Raw genomic sequence first — 15,000 nt, forward strand, 5'->3', positions numbered from 1 at the left:
TGCTTCTATTTCTTTCCTCTCTCTCTCTCTCTCTCTCTCTCTCTCTCTCTCTCTCTCTCTCTCTCTCTCTCTCTCTCTCTCTCTCTCTCTCGGGTGTGGATGGAGGAGGAAAAGGCCTGTCAGGCCAGAGAAGGATGTCAGGGCCCAGGCTGGCCCTGATTACCAGGGCCCCCTCTCTCTCTCTCTTTCTCTGTCTCTCTCCCTCTCCCTCTCTTTCTCCTTCTCCCCCTCTGCCTTTCATCACCAGCACCACCATCAAAAAGTAGACTGCATGACACACACACAACACACACTCACAAACACAGACACACACAATGGTGGGGTAAGACTGATGGCTGTCAGTTTCCAGGCGCAGAGTCAAGAAGGAGGAGGAGGGGGAGCAGAGCAAAACGAAGCAAACTACACTAACACGGGCCTACACACACACACACACACACACACACACACAGACAGACAGAGACAGATACACACAAACACATACAAATATAAAAAAAACTGGATTTATGCCAACTGACACTCAGTACCAAACCCCACCATGAACCAGCACACACACACACACACACACACTCCCCCCTTCCAAACCATTACTGTCTCGCCTCTGTCCTCCTCTCCCTCTCTATGTCTCTCTGCACGCCCCCGTCCCCTCCTCGACATGACAACAACACAGACAGGGATTACTTCCACACGGCCATATTTCACTAGAGCACGCTGGGACTCTTACGGAGATTTAATCCCCCTACGTAGCTGCCAGAGTCTGCACAATCCTGCACGACCTGACACACACACACACACACAACACTCACAAAAGGGCCACAGTATCGCCCTGGGCTGAGTGAGAAGAGAAGAGCAGACTGAGAGCTACAGAAAAGGGGAGAGAGAGACAGAGAGAGAGAGAGAGACAGAAAGAGAGAGGAAAAAAAAGGACAAATGCAGACAGTGAGGCTGAGTTCAGGGCGATCGAATAGCAGTCACACAACGAGGCTAATGCTGTCTACTGTACAGGCCCTGGTGTAAAAATAACTCCTCTAGCAAAGCAAGATCCCAGAAACCCTCCTCATTTCCTGTTTCCTCCCAAACTTTCCTGCTGTGGGGGAGGTCCCGCCCACCGGGGGGGCCACGGCCTGTCCAATCACAGGCCTCTGGGGTGGTCCCGCAGTGATCGCTTGTGTGTTTAGTGCAGTATTAACTCAATTATCATTTGAGGCTCATCACTGTGGCTGTTAAAGCCAGGACTGTGTTGTATGGGAAACGGAAAATGTAAAGAAAATATGATTCCATTTAAACGCAAGGGTGTAGAATGTATAGAAATGTATAGAACACCACTCTTCTTTAAGAGTGCATTAGTATGTGATAAACAGTGTGACAGGTATCTTTTAAAAATGAAGACAAATCTGTGCACTATTCCCCAGAAACTGCAGATTGTGTACACAGTGTTTACACAGTTAATTACCTTTGATTTAAAAGTTATCAAGCACAAATCGCATGTGACTTCTCATGTAGTTATTATTAATTACTGTGTAATAGAATCTTTGAGTGTGTTATTAGCTCTAATGCAGAAATGAATTGTCCAATGAAAAGCGAGTATCTCCAAAATAACAACTTTACAGGAGAACGAAAAAACCTTCTTAACTTTCAATGGAGATCAATGTAAATAGATTTCATTCAAATACATTTAGAAGCGTTACTATTGGTCCATTCATTGTTAAATGTTCGCAAAGTGTGACGGACACCTGCTGTGTTCAAATGATGTTGTGATGTAAAAATGGACAAAAATTGAAGCACACGTTGTCATTGGAGATCGACGATACGCACTGAGTGTCTGTGAGCGGTAAACTACCACACTGCTGCACTGTACCCATCAACAATACCTACAAAATCACACCATCACTTTTACAAAATGTCAGAGTGCATTTGCTAAAAGAAAAAAAAGAAAAAAAAAACATTTGTCTTAACAATTTCACTTGAATGCCCTTTCATAGTTTGACAAATTATTTTTAGTAATTCCCTTTGAAGTGCGATTCATGAAACATATCTTTAACAAAATGACTTTCCTTCTCTCTCTCTTTCTCTCTCTCTCTTTCTCTCTCTCTCTCTCTCTCTCTCTCTCTCTCTCTCTATTGTTGCTACAAGACAAAGAACTTCAAACAAGCCAAAACCCAAAACAAAATTGCAAAGATGGCCATGCAGCGATTTATTTCTCTCTCTCTCTCTCTCTCTCTCTCTCTCTCTCTCTCTCTCTCTCTCTCTCTCTCTTTCCCCCCCTCCGATTTTTGTTCTTAACAAGATAAATGGATTCAGACTAAACCAGACACAAAATCAAAGAGGACACATCATCAGCCCTAAAGCGGCATGCAAAACACCCTACAGTCGATATGCTAAGCTTATGAGAAATGCTCTTTCTGTTTCAACTGCCGTGAAATTCCTGAATGTGGCCTTTTTTTCTTTTTTTTCGATGTGTGTGATTTTTCAATATCCTTGAATATTACAGATTATATTGCTGCTATTCAGATGGGCCTATATTAACAAAGCTGAACGCAGGGGCATTTATTTTCATGTATGTGCATTTATGTGTGTGTGTGTGTGTGTGTGAGACACTCTCTCACGTCACATGGCGTTGGCCTCCCTGCACTCTCACTAACCCTGCTGCAGTCGCAATTCATCGTCATCTCTTCACAAAACAATCTTTAGAGAAGAGAGGGATGGGGGGTAGAGAGAGAGAGAGAGAAAGAGAGAGAGAGAGAGAGAGAGAGAGAGAGAGAGAGAGAGCAAAGGAGGGAGGGAGGAAAGGGGGAAAAAATGAGGGAAGGATGCAGCCTTGTGAGCCAATTTAAGAAATAACTGCTGATGCATCAGCTATTGACTGTTTCAGTGCTCGTGATAACGCTCAAGGCGAAACTGTGAGGGAAATGACAGCATCAACCGCCTGCAATAAACTGCAGCCCGCGAGACCAAGGCGGTCCTAATTGACAGCTGTCAAGCTAATGGGAGCCATGACGGAAGATTCTGGAAAAAAAATTCTGTTTATCAACCATCAGCCCTGGTGTGGATCCACGGGGAAGAGAACTTAGCCTGCTACCTCTCTCTCTCTCTCTCTCTCTCTCCTGCTTCTCTCTATCTCTTTCTCCACCTCTCTCGTCCCTTCTTCTCGACTGTTACAGAGCCCCCACCTCAGTCCCTGCCCTTATTTCTTTCTCTCGCTGTCCTTTTTTTTCCCCCCTTTCTTCCCCGCTTTCTTTCGTCCTTCTCTTGCTCCCTTTCTCTCTCTCCGCTCTTAACCCCTCTCATTGTTGCTTGCTTCTCTCAGTGTAAAAGGCACAGGACGGCCATAACTAATCATAGTGTCAGTTGGCTGCCTGGGAGCGCAGCGTTTGGGCCAGAGCAATGCGAGAGAGCACGGTGAGGACTCCAGCCCTATAATCCACACACACACACACACACACACACACATATATACAGTGCAGGGACACCCAGATGCAGCCCTCTGTCCACCGCTGACAAGAAAGAAGAAACCTGAGCGTAGAAATCCCCAAACAAACCAGTGTTTACCAGGAGAGTGTGAATATTACACGCTAAAGCTCTAATTCTACTGCCTCCCGTCTGATTTCTCAGCAAATATGCCACCGGAAGAAGCAGCAGAATACGCAGCTCCACTCAAAAGACATCGACCTTGAACATAATAATGGAAATAATCACTCCGCTCTGTGTGTACCTTTATGCTATTGATCATAACTCTGACTTCCTCTTTAAACCGGACCTTGACGAAATCATCTCGCATGCAGAATCCCTGCATTATCCTCCTCATTTAAATATTTGAATAAACAAGGGGATATGTAAATCATAAAAATAAATAAATAAATAAAAGAAAATGGATGGGGCCGAAAGGGAAAGATAAAAGAGTCTTTTTTCATTTTGCGAAGGTAATTCTGGGGACTTGTGTTTATGATATAATTTTCTTTTCCTTAATAATGCATATGATTATCATGACTGGGTTTTAATAAGGATAATTAGCATAATTAAGACAGCATGTTTCATTATACTTGGAGTAATTAAATTGCAGCAGGGAAAGGAAAAAAAAACTGCACTGCGTCTCGATGATGACTTTCAAGTGCTGCCATCTCTGAAAGTAAAATAATAAACATAGAGTAAAGGTAGAAATAGGAAAACGATGTATGTACCGTATCTATGTGTGTGTAGGTGTTAATATTAAAGGCACGGTATTTGTAATTTAATTCCAAATTCATACCACTGTAACAGCAGAGAACACACAAACAAACCATTAAAACACATAGGTTAGACATACCGCTCTACACCGTACACACGCTCTACAGCCTATGAGCATCCGCTGTGGTGTGGACTGTATAACGAGGGCAGCATGTACATTACATGTGCACTGGATATCCGAGGATATTTTTCCACTCCAACTCATGTTCCTCCACATCCAAGGTGAGCGCTCCCCTCCCTCCTCAGAACCCACATTGAGTTTGATTAATCATTCGCCCTCATCCGCAATCAATCAAGCAGCCTCTAAAATCACAGAAATCAGCTCCTTTCCCTCTCGCCAATCCATCTTGCTTCGGATCCGACTGCATCCGTCACCAAACCCCCATATTTTTACGACTCATATTTAGCCGCCCTTAAACACAATGCTGAAGCTAGGCTCCCGAGATAAACCAACTTTGAATATATTATAAGGCGAGTCATAATGACCAGTGTCAACACGATCCATCTTCATACATCACCCCCCATCCACCCCACCCCCCCACCCTTCATCTCAGCTCTGCGCTGATGTGCGTGAGGTGTAGATCGACTGATAGCTCCACCAGGTAGACGTCTGTGCCCCAAAGTTACGCCTCCAGCCCGGAGCTGGTGCCATGAGGGCCCCGTTCTGCTGCCGGCTCCTGCCACCTCCGGGCTGTGTCGGCTACCTTAAGTAACGAAAACAGAGGTAGACAAGAGCGGGAGAGGGAAAAGTTTGATGTTTGATGTTCTCTCGGGCTCCCCAAAACAATTGATATGTTTGGTCTGCCCGTGCTTTGAAGCCGAGGAACAAAAAAACACGGTGTACACGCCATTGTCTGCTCCTGAATGGAGGAGGGCACTGTGGGAGGAAGAGAAGAAAAAAAAGGAGGGGAAAAAAAAATCACCCTGGCTAGACAGAGAGAGCAGTGTGTGAGTTAGAAAAAAGGAAGAGATAGATAGAGACAGATAGACAGAGCGAGAGAGAGAGAGAGAGAGAGAGAGAGAGAGAGTGAGAGAGTGACATAGAGCAGGAAAACAATACTACCACTAGGCATGCGGAGTATATCCTTTCTGTTGGGACTCCATTGTTGATGTTGTTTATCGTTGGAGAGTTTTAAAGCGATAGCTGCCCTTCCTCCAAAATTAATACCCGTTTCACCTTCTCCTTTAAACGTAACATTTCGGAGATACAAGCTTTCGTTCACACCATGGACACACCTCGTGGATGGATTGTTTGTTTCTCTTGTTGTTCGCCCCCTGACCATTGAACGCGGCCTATTCTCGCCAACATGATTACGCAGGTACCCAGGCCCATTTGTCACCTGCAGCAGCAAATTGAGTTAGTGCGCGGACTAAAGGCATGGAGGACTGTGTAATATCAACTTGATTACATCAAACTAGCTGCAAACCTAATTGGGCTGGATGACAGTGTGCGGAGCTTGTCATCTCCAATCATTAGGCCTGTCAGGAATCCACCAGCTTTACAGCTAATTAGGTGAACACTAATGAAGCTGGCAAAACAACTTTTCTTTTTCTACGGCTGAACGGGCCTTCCAGACTTAAAGGGGAGAGAGAGAGAGAGAGAGAGAGAGAGAGAGAGAGAGAGAGGCAGAAAAGCGAGGGAGGGCGAAATGTTCTCATGCAAAGCTCAAGGTTGCAAGGGACTGGATTTTCCCAAAGTTCCTAATCAAGGCCCATCATCTGCCATCTTTCCTTTGCTCTTTCCATCACGACGGCGCAATCAATTTGTCATCACTCTTTGTATGCCACGGCGCAGTCGTCAACCTTATAACTTGCAGCTGTGAGGGCTGCTGGGAGGGAGGGATGGAGGGAGAGAGAGAGAGAGAGAGCCTGAGGTTGGGGGGTAGTGGAAAAAAAATCACAGGAAGTTGCCTCGTCTGGAGCAAAAAAAAATAAATAAAAAATATATAAAATGCCTCTCAGTCTGCGCTCGTATTTGTCTTCATCCGCTCATCAAAGGCATAAATGCCTGAATCCTTTTTTTCCCTCCCTCTCACCCCTCTGAAATGAGAAGCCTTTCAGTCATCCCTCGTTCCCCTCCTCCCTCCCTCTCTCTCTCTACCTCTTCTGTGTGTCCATTAGGCAAAAGCATTTGATAAAGTAAAACTCAGGCCCAACGTATGAGGGTGTGTGTGTGTGTGTGTGTGTGTGTGTGTGTGTGTTGGGGGGTGTGGTAGGAGATGGAGAGAGGGAGGGGGCAAAATGAGAGCACTCACTCTGCCAACTTCTGATTGACCATTAGAGCCATTGATGAATGTGGCTGTCAGGGGGGAGACAATTAAATCAAATATGAAACAAAGTCGCTTTGACGGGTCCCGACTGATGGAGCAAACCATTCTTCCGTCTCCAGATTAGGCTATTAGTAATATTTTTCATACCAGATGTGTGTGTGTGTGTGTGTCTACACTGCCATTAATGTGTTTTTATATGGGGGCGCTTACAGTACTTCAGTATAAGGCCTTGACCGCCTGCGTGTGTTTGTATCTTAACTCACTTCACGTTATTTACATTAATACACTTCTAGCACAACCTTACACTTGCTCAGACTGCTGTACATTCCTAAGATTAAATACCTACTCACGTTATCCTGGTTCATCTTACAGAGCAAGGCCCATTAAGAGTCCGGTGGGCTTTCTGTAGCCAGCGCGGCCTGAACTGCGGTTATGTTTATTTAATGTTTTCTTTCTTAAAAAAGGAGAAAATACGTCGTGGAATTAAAAAAACAACAAAAAAAACAAGGCCTCTGAATGAGACCTCGGCACGTGTATACCACTGTAATAAATGCTTTATTAATTCTAAAACTATCACTGATACTTCCTGTTTATCTAAAGCCTCTCTGAAGTAATGTATCGTTTTTTAAAAAATATTTAAAAAATAATTAAATCCCTGAAAGTGGTGTATAAAGCGCTTTTTGGGCTATTTTTTTTGCCCGTTGCCACACACTCTTCGCTCAGCTCCCAGGACTTCACCAGGAGTTCACTCCAAACACCAGACAAGGGTTCTCCGTCCTGCTGAAGGCATACAGAAGTCCCAGGCTGGTTGTAGCTCTGTTGGGCAGATACAGTGCTCTTTGTGGAAACACCCTGGAGCCGGATCGCTGGGTGTTGAGTGTGGGCTGGCAATGTGAGGAAAGTACAGAAAAGGGCTACACTTAAAAAGATTTTTTTTTTTTTAATGGGCAGCTGTCAGAGACAGACGTGACGTCACCGGGATCTGGCGTTGCCATGGGGATGGAGTTATTGATGTTTATCGGGAATGAATAGATCAAAGGCAAAGGGCGGATGACGGACGATCAATCAGCCGTCAAATCAAAGATGGCAATTGTCCATTAAACCCTCTTTTCCAGTCCACGTACTTCCCCTGGCTGCGAGACCATCCTCAAGGCTGGTTCCCACAGACGACTGGAGTTTAAAAAAAGAAGAAGAAGAAGAGGAGAGGGGGGGAAAGAAAGTGGGCGAAAGACGTTTTGTGATCAAAATGTTTGCGCACACAAAGCCCCCAAAAAACAGCGAATGGGAGCATCAAAGGGAGTCATGACAGTCAGCTGACACCAAAGCCCTTTTTTCCCTGCTCTCCTTTATAGATCTCTAATTCATGGAGTCAATATCTGCGCCCTACGAGGGAGAGAGAGGGGAGTGAAGGAGGAGTAGAACAGAGAGAGAGAGAGAGAGAGAGAGAGAGAGAGAGAGAGAGAGAGAGAGAGAGCAATCAAAGCCGAAGTTGACTCGACTAAATCGGACGAGCAGAGCAGAGCCTCTTCTGACCAAACCTTTCCCTTTAAACAGAGAAAAATCACAACTATCCCAAGTCTGGACTTTTTCCCAGGGTTTGCAAAGTTTTCACAAATAAAAAAAATAAAATACAAAGCCCAGAACCACCGCTTAAAATCGCTAAATGTTTATCGCTATGTTTAACCACAAACAGTAAAAAAAAAAGAAAACAGACAAGGCCTCGCTTTAAAACCAAAACAAAATCTACAAACTTCCAAATTTCCAATTACACAGCCTCAGATTACACACACACACGCGATCTGGTGTCACAATCCTTGCGAGGACTCCTGCATTACTCTAGCCAACACTGTAGAAATACTACACTTCCATTTACACCGAGTCTACACCTAAACCTAACCTTAACCTTAACCTCCTTCCCACGGTGCACGCCTTCTCTTCTACTCAGTTCCAAACACACATTTTTTAAAAAATAAAACACCACATTAAATAAAGCCGAAGCACCGCTGTGGACATGTTGGTCCTCCCAGGGTTAAGCAAGACAAATCCACACACAAACAACACACACCACACACACACACGTTGCTCGGTGTTCACCAAAAAAGCAGCCGTACCGCAGCAGCGGTAGAAGCCCGCTAACGCTCCGTTAGACAAACCTTCACAACCCGACGACACACACGGACAGAGAGAGTGGGAAGGAGAGAGTAGAGAAGGAAAGGATGGAGAAAAAGAGGAGAAATTAATGGGAATAAAAAGCGGTTACGTTACCTGCCGAGCGCCTGGGCGCTTGCTGCTTCCTCCGCGGCATGCTGCCCGCTTCTCTCCCCGCGTGCGAAGAGTGTGTGCTCGGCCACAGCACGGCGTACGCTACTGGCGCGCGAGAGGGGTGGGGGGGCGGGGGGGGGTCCGCTCGCTCGCTCGCTCGCTTGCCTTTTTCTCACAAGGCTGGCATCGGTGGGCAGTTTGTGTCAAAAAATAAAGATTAAAAAAAAAATCACCCCAAAAAAAAAAAAAAAATAAAATTCTCCCTCAAAAAAGAGAGACCACCCCGGCTGGGGGTGAGGTGATATAGCTCTTCTCTCTCCTCGCCTCTCTTCTTTTTTCTTCTCCTCCACCTCCTCCTCCTTTTCCTTTCTTCTTTATCTTCTCGCCGGTAGAACAGTGGAGAGAGAGCGAGGAAAGGAACCAATTCAAAAAAAGAAACAGAGGGAGAGAGAGAGAGAGAGAGAAGGAGTCGGGGAATAAAACAAAATAAAGGGGAAAGGAGCAAACGCTTCTTCTGCCTTCACTGCGAGTCTCACTCGGCGCTGGAAGCCGCAACAGGCAAGCTTAAAGGAAAACGAAACGATCGCGTCACTCAAAGTCTGCAAACAGGGGGCAAAACATCAAGCACTGTCACATTAACTCCTTACGCTCCTGACGCTCTCGCTCTCTCTCTCTCTCTCTCTCACTCACTCACTCATTCTGGCGCGCGAGATTGTAGTAGGCTAAACTCCCACCCGCTGATGACTGACGTTTAAATATGTGACACACACACACACATACACACTCATGCCCATGCACGCGCAGCATCGCAATACAGCAGCGACAACAACAAGAATTCGATTGTTTCCCCCCCCCCACACAAATGTGTAAACGCAGGTGGTCTATCCTACTCACCGTGGTGGCGTTTGCGTCGCGCGGGTATCCATGAGGGCTACTCCAGTCCCGGTAAACACAGATTACAGATTTAAGACCAACAAATCAAGCGCCAAAAGATAAAAAACAGAGCAGAAACGTGCTGTTTCTTTCTCTCCAGACAGAGCAAACTCCTCCTCTCTCTCTCCTCAGGTTCAGGAGATCGACTGTCCCCCCCTTTTTTTTCTGCTTTGTTATGAATGAAGCGCGTGGGGAAACAGACGCGGGTGAGAAGGAGAAGGAGGGATGGACAGTATGAGGGAATGAGGGATTCTTCTTTTATTTTTTATTATTTATTTATTTTTTTCCGCTCTCTCTCTCGTCCACAGCGCTGCGAATCGATGCGATCGGTGCTCGACTGGAGGCGCCTGGCTGGAGGAGGAGAGAAGGAGATGCCGCTCCGCTAATGGCACTTTAACTCCTTCTTTTGTGCGTTGGCGCGCGCGTGTCCCCTCTCCAGCTCTCTTTTCTTTCCTCCCCTCTTTCTTTCTGTTCTTTTCTCTCTCCTTGTCGGCGTCGTTGGGGTTTTTGGGAAGAAATAAAATGCGTCTTTTCCTTCTCCTTTAGTTCATTACAGGGTGATCAGGATTCTCCACATGTGTCCATCGGTGGGATTCTCCTCCAGATGTTTGTTGTTGTTGTTGTTTTGATGTTAATTTTCTTGTATTTATTTTTATTGTTTTTTTTTTGTTTTGTTTTTTTGGAGGGGGGGGGGGGCAGCAACATCAGTTCAGATGTCTCCTGATATGTCCGTCACAAAGATGAAAGAATTCTTATCAGCGTCCCGCCTAGAGATCACAGCACATCCTCAGCGTTTACAGAAATCATTAGTATTGATAATAGCATTAATAGCGTCCTTAAAAATGCGCTCGTGCCTGATAAAGTTGGCGTCCAGCTGTGCAGCTCGCTTTTGGCTGCTCCCGAACGAACACACACACACACAAACACACACTCCCCCACACACACACACTCAAACACACACATATACACACACGCACCCTCTCTCAAGCTCGCGCGCGCGCACGCACACACACACACACGCAGTTTTCTCGCTTGCGAGCACGCGGTGCTGAGTTGTCAATGTTCTCTTGCTCGTGCTCTCCGCGCTGCGTTTCCTCTCGCGCAGATGGAGCTGAGAGCGGAATTCGCGCGTGGAGCGCCCACTCCGCGTGGACGAGTGAAAAAAGAGGCAAAACTCGACAAAAAGAGGCGAGGAAGGAGAGGATAAGGGCAGCAGGTAAGAGCTCAATGTCCCGTGAAGTCCCGTCGCGTGCGAGTGTGCGCCGAGCTCGTGAAAGCAGCTCGTGCACCCAGGGTGTGAGCGTGAGTGTGTGTGTATGTGTGTGTGTTTTTACCCGTAGTCTCGCTGCATGCCGTTAGATCCGCCCAAGCATGTGTCCGTCTAACCAATAGCGCATCCATCAGTGTCACACACACACACACACGCACACACACACACACACACACGGCGTTGCAGTATCTCCGCGCGGAGTCGCTCACACTCGAGTTTCACAGCGCGTGCGGGATCTGGAGTTCACCGAAGAGGAGAGGGTGCGCTTTAAGTTTAAAACTGAAATCGAAGTTTAATAACAATGTAGTGGATGTGTAATAACTATGTAGTAACTAGAAAAAGAACGTGGAAAGGGAATGTGGAAGAGTAGAATAACGGAAATATCAGTATTATAAATGTAAGAGAAATATAACAAATGTAGTCCAGTTTGGAAAGTGTAATAACTATGTAATAGATGCAGTACTGATTGTGTATTCGTTGTTCATGGCTGTTTTGTACAGATGTTAATTAGAGTTAATATAGGGTTAGGCTGGGTTTGTGTGTTCAACTCTTCTGTATATATTTGTGTTTATTTTGACCCTGGGGCTGTGGCTGTATGGATGTAAATAAGGATCTGAAGGTGTCATCAGTGAGTTTGTACTGAAGCTCTAATATGTGCCTTAGTTGTAATCAGTTTATGAGTAATATAAGTGTTTAATTAAAAGAAAAACACCTTTGAACTAAGATTACGCTGTTGTTGTACTATATTCAACATAATATTTACAGAATAAACGTAGCACAGTTAAAGTGTAGTTAAACGTGGCTAGAACAAGACAATTTTACTCATTTATTTGAATTTAATCACACATCAAACACACGGCCAGGTTCAGCATTCACACAAATCCATCCATAAAATAATAATAAATTCACAACTTTAAAAAATCTAAAAGAATAAAAATGAAGGACCTGTTGCTCCAACTGTTTCCAGGTTCATTTTAATTTAGTTACAACCTCTTTGTTCGCAGTTGGGCAACTTTATTAAAATAATACTAATTTTTAAAAGATGAATGGAACTATTTAAACTTATTTATATTAACACTCCTTCACGAGACTACTTTTCATTAACTATTAATATAACTGACTAGTGTAAGTTATTAGTCGCCCGACAAGTCGCAGTACACTGAAGCAACCTCCTGACCTTTAAGTTTGTAGTGTTGCTTGAAAAATCTCTCTCTCTCTCTCTCTCTCTCTCTCTCTCTCTCTCTCTCTCTCACACACACACACACACACACACACACACACACAAGGAATTATTATTTTTATATGTGTGAGTGTGTCTGTGTGTGTGGGGAGAGAGAGAGAGAGAGAGAGAGAGAGAGAGAGAGAGAGAGAGAGAGAGAGAGCGCTCCTCCTCCCTCCCTCTTTCCTCTAGTTCTGGAGTTCTCATGTTGTGCTTTAGGTCAACGCCACTGCTCTGAACCTCTTTATTTTGGCTTTTTTTTTTATTTTCTAAACGTAAAGCCGTTATTCTTCACAGGACAAAGAAAGAAGAACAGAAAACCACAGCAACTCGGCTGCAGAGAGCAGGTATGACACTCCGATGCATTACCGTTTCTGCTGTATTCAGGGTGTGTTTACAGCTGTGTGTGTGTGTGTGTGTGTGTGTGTGTGTTCCAGTTGATTGTTATTACTGTACGCTGAGTATGAAACTGTTGTTGGGATTCAGGCCTGAGGCCTTCAAGAAAAAATCTGCCAGAGTGAAGAGTGTTTTCTTAGTGGTGTACAGTAGGAAACAGACTGCACTGTGATTTTCATGATATGACTTTTTTATTCTATATTTCAAAGTAAAAAAAAAAAAAACTCAGAAAGAAACTTAATGGAAGTTTGGAGGAAATTCATAGAAAAACAAACATTCTTTAAAAAGTGTGATTAACTGATTCCTTTATGATTTGAGTCTAAAATAATACTAATAATTATTTATATATAATTTATTCGTGGCAAGAAACTTTCCTCAGGTCTGACATTGTGGTGTGTGTGTGTGTGTGTGTGTGTGTGTGTGTGTGTTAAGAAAGGGAGTCAGTTCCCTCCCATTGCACTTTCATATCATTTCTAAATAAGCGCGTGCACGATGCTTTATCCACGAAAAAAAAAAAATAAAGATAAATTACAGAATAATCTCTTGCACTGTTTACTATTTATCTCTGTTGTTTCCTGTTTTGTAAATCAGATATACTTTTAGATTCTTTAAGAAATATTTGTATGTATTTATATTCTCTCGATGGGTGGAATTTTGCGCCAAAAAATGCGCCAAATGAAGTGGATCGTTTCCTTTGTGTAAATATAAAGCAACCAGGAAAAGTCCTGTGCGTCTCGACGCGATTCAGATGGAAAAGTGTTTTAGAAAATATATATAACTTAAATAACAGTAGCGTTAAAAGTTAATCAGTATATTTTTAACAATTTAATCGAGTTGATATTAAAACTTGAAAAGAAATAAAAACTGGAGGATTTCCTGAAATCGAATAAAAGTCCCTGAAGTGAAGAGTGAGACAGGGCTCGCGCCGAGTCCCCGGCAGCGGAAACATGTGGCCGCATGTGAGAGTATTTTGAGCGCAGGCCCCCGCTCCTGCTGTGAGTCTGGATTAAACCTCCCTGTGTGTTTAAACCTCTATGTTCTTAAATTCATTTCTTATTCGTTATTGTGAATTTGCCTGGTTTTGTTTGTGATGTTTTAAAATGTAGAACAAAGCCTCTGATGTATTCCTGCTGCACCTGGATCCCGAGACGTGCATCCTCGCGCGCACACCAGTGGGGCAAACGAGGCCCTCGTGCTGTGTAAGATCTCGGTAGGTTTTAGGTTTTATTTACGTCAGCGCTCGAGTCGAAAGTGCACTGTTTTACGCTCCTGACGCAGACACAGAATCAGGATTTCGTTTCAAACACACCGTGTCCAAAGCGCGCGGGCGCAGATGTTTAGCCCGCTCGTACCTGCACAGGTGGACGGAGTGGGTGCCTCCTGTTGTTACTCAGTGAGGCATGAAGCGGAGGGTGGACTGAGAGATGTGTGGGGGGTGTTTGTATCTGGACTCGGATCCAAGGCGTTTGCGCAAAAGCGCGTTCCCACTTGAGCGGATCTTTTCACGTCTAAAGGTTAATGATAATAATAATAATAATAAAAATCATCTTTGCTTTGAACAGTTCCCCTTTAGACCACCCACGGTCACCCAGATTAAGCCCTACCCCTGCCCCTGAGGTCGAGCTTTACCGTTTTTACTCACAGCCCCGGGTTTCCAATGCGTTCCCGAGGCACGTGGAGATGAGTTTAGAGTTTGAAATGAAGAGGATGAGTGTGTGTGTGTTTGAGAGAGAGAGCGATAGAGAGAGAGAGAGAGACAGAGAGAGAGAGAGAGAGAGAGAGAGAGAGAGAGAGAGAGAGAGAGAGAGAGAGAGAGAGAGAGAGAGATTCGAAAAGGGAGGGTTAGAAATTTCACGGTGTGGAGAGTCTTCACGGCACACTTGTTCCTAGCAGTGTGTGTAAGCAGGCCGATAGGAGAGAGAGAGAGAGAGAGAGAGAGAGAGAGAGAGAGAGAGAGAGAGAGAGAGAGAGAAAGAAAGAGAGAGAGAGAGAGAGAGAGAGAGAGATGCTTGAAAAGAGAGAAGGGGAAACGTTGACTCATCTTACGGCAACTGTTCCCAGTATCCCACACGACCCCTCTTTATCAGCGCGAAGTACAGTGCCCCGTTCACTCTGATGTAAATTCAGTCTTTCACACTAACTGTGTGTGTATCTAGAGCAGGACCGACTGAATATGTACAATATAGGGCTATTATTATTATTATTATTATTATTATTATTATTATTATTATTATTATTATTATAGTGCTACATTTAATTACATTTGTAATATTATATTATTTTAAAAACAACAAACATTATTAATAAAAAACATTAAAACAACAACAACAATACAAATAAACAATATCATTTTCTTGGTATTAATATTAATATTTGAGCTTTTGCTGCTAATTCAAGCATTGTTCTATTGTTCATTTTGCATGTAATAC

At 44.3% G+C, this 15,000-nt stretch overlaps 1 protein-coding gene and 1 long non-coding RNA gene across 3 annotated transcripts in view; one reads left to right on the plus strand and one right to left on the minus strand.

Annotated features, from left to right (window-relative positions):
- Window positions 1-8,812, minus strand: part of LOC136678365 (teashirt homolog 3-like) — a 45,857-nt gene extending 37,045 nt beyond the window's left edge. The window contains exon 1 of the mRNA XM_066656403.1: window positions 8,757-8,812. Coding sequence (XP_066512500.1) covers window positions 8,757-8,796 — 40 coding nt within the window. The 5' untranslated portion in view covers window positions 8,797-8,812. The remainder of the gene's footprint in view (window positions 1-8,756) is intronic.
- A 1,941-nt stretch (window positions 8,813-10,753) lies between these two features.
- The window catches only part of LOC136679717 (uncharacterized), a 17,521-nt gene continuing 13,274 nt past the window's right edge, over window positions 10,754-15,000 (plus strand). The window contains exons 1-3 of one of the 2 annotated variants that reach the window (XR_010796574.1): window positions 10,754-10,902; window positions 12,473-12,522; window positions 13,678-13,781. This is a non-coding gene — a long non-coding RNA (uncharacterized lncRNA). Of the gene's footprint in view, window positions 10,903-12,400; window positions 12,523-13,677; window positions 13,782-15,000 lie in introns of those variants that run through there. The other variant, XR_010796575.1, reaches the window with a different exon arrangement.

Source organism: Hoplias malabaricus, chromosome Y (assembly GCF_029633855.1).
Source record: "Hoplias malabaricus isolate fHopMal1 chromosome Y, fHopMal1.hap1, whole genome shotgun sequence".
NCBI lineage: Eukaryota > Metazoa > Chordata > Actinopteri > Characiformes > Erythrinidae > Hoplias > Hoplias malabaricus.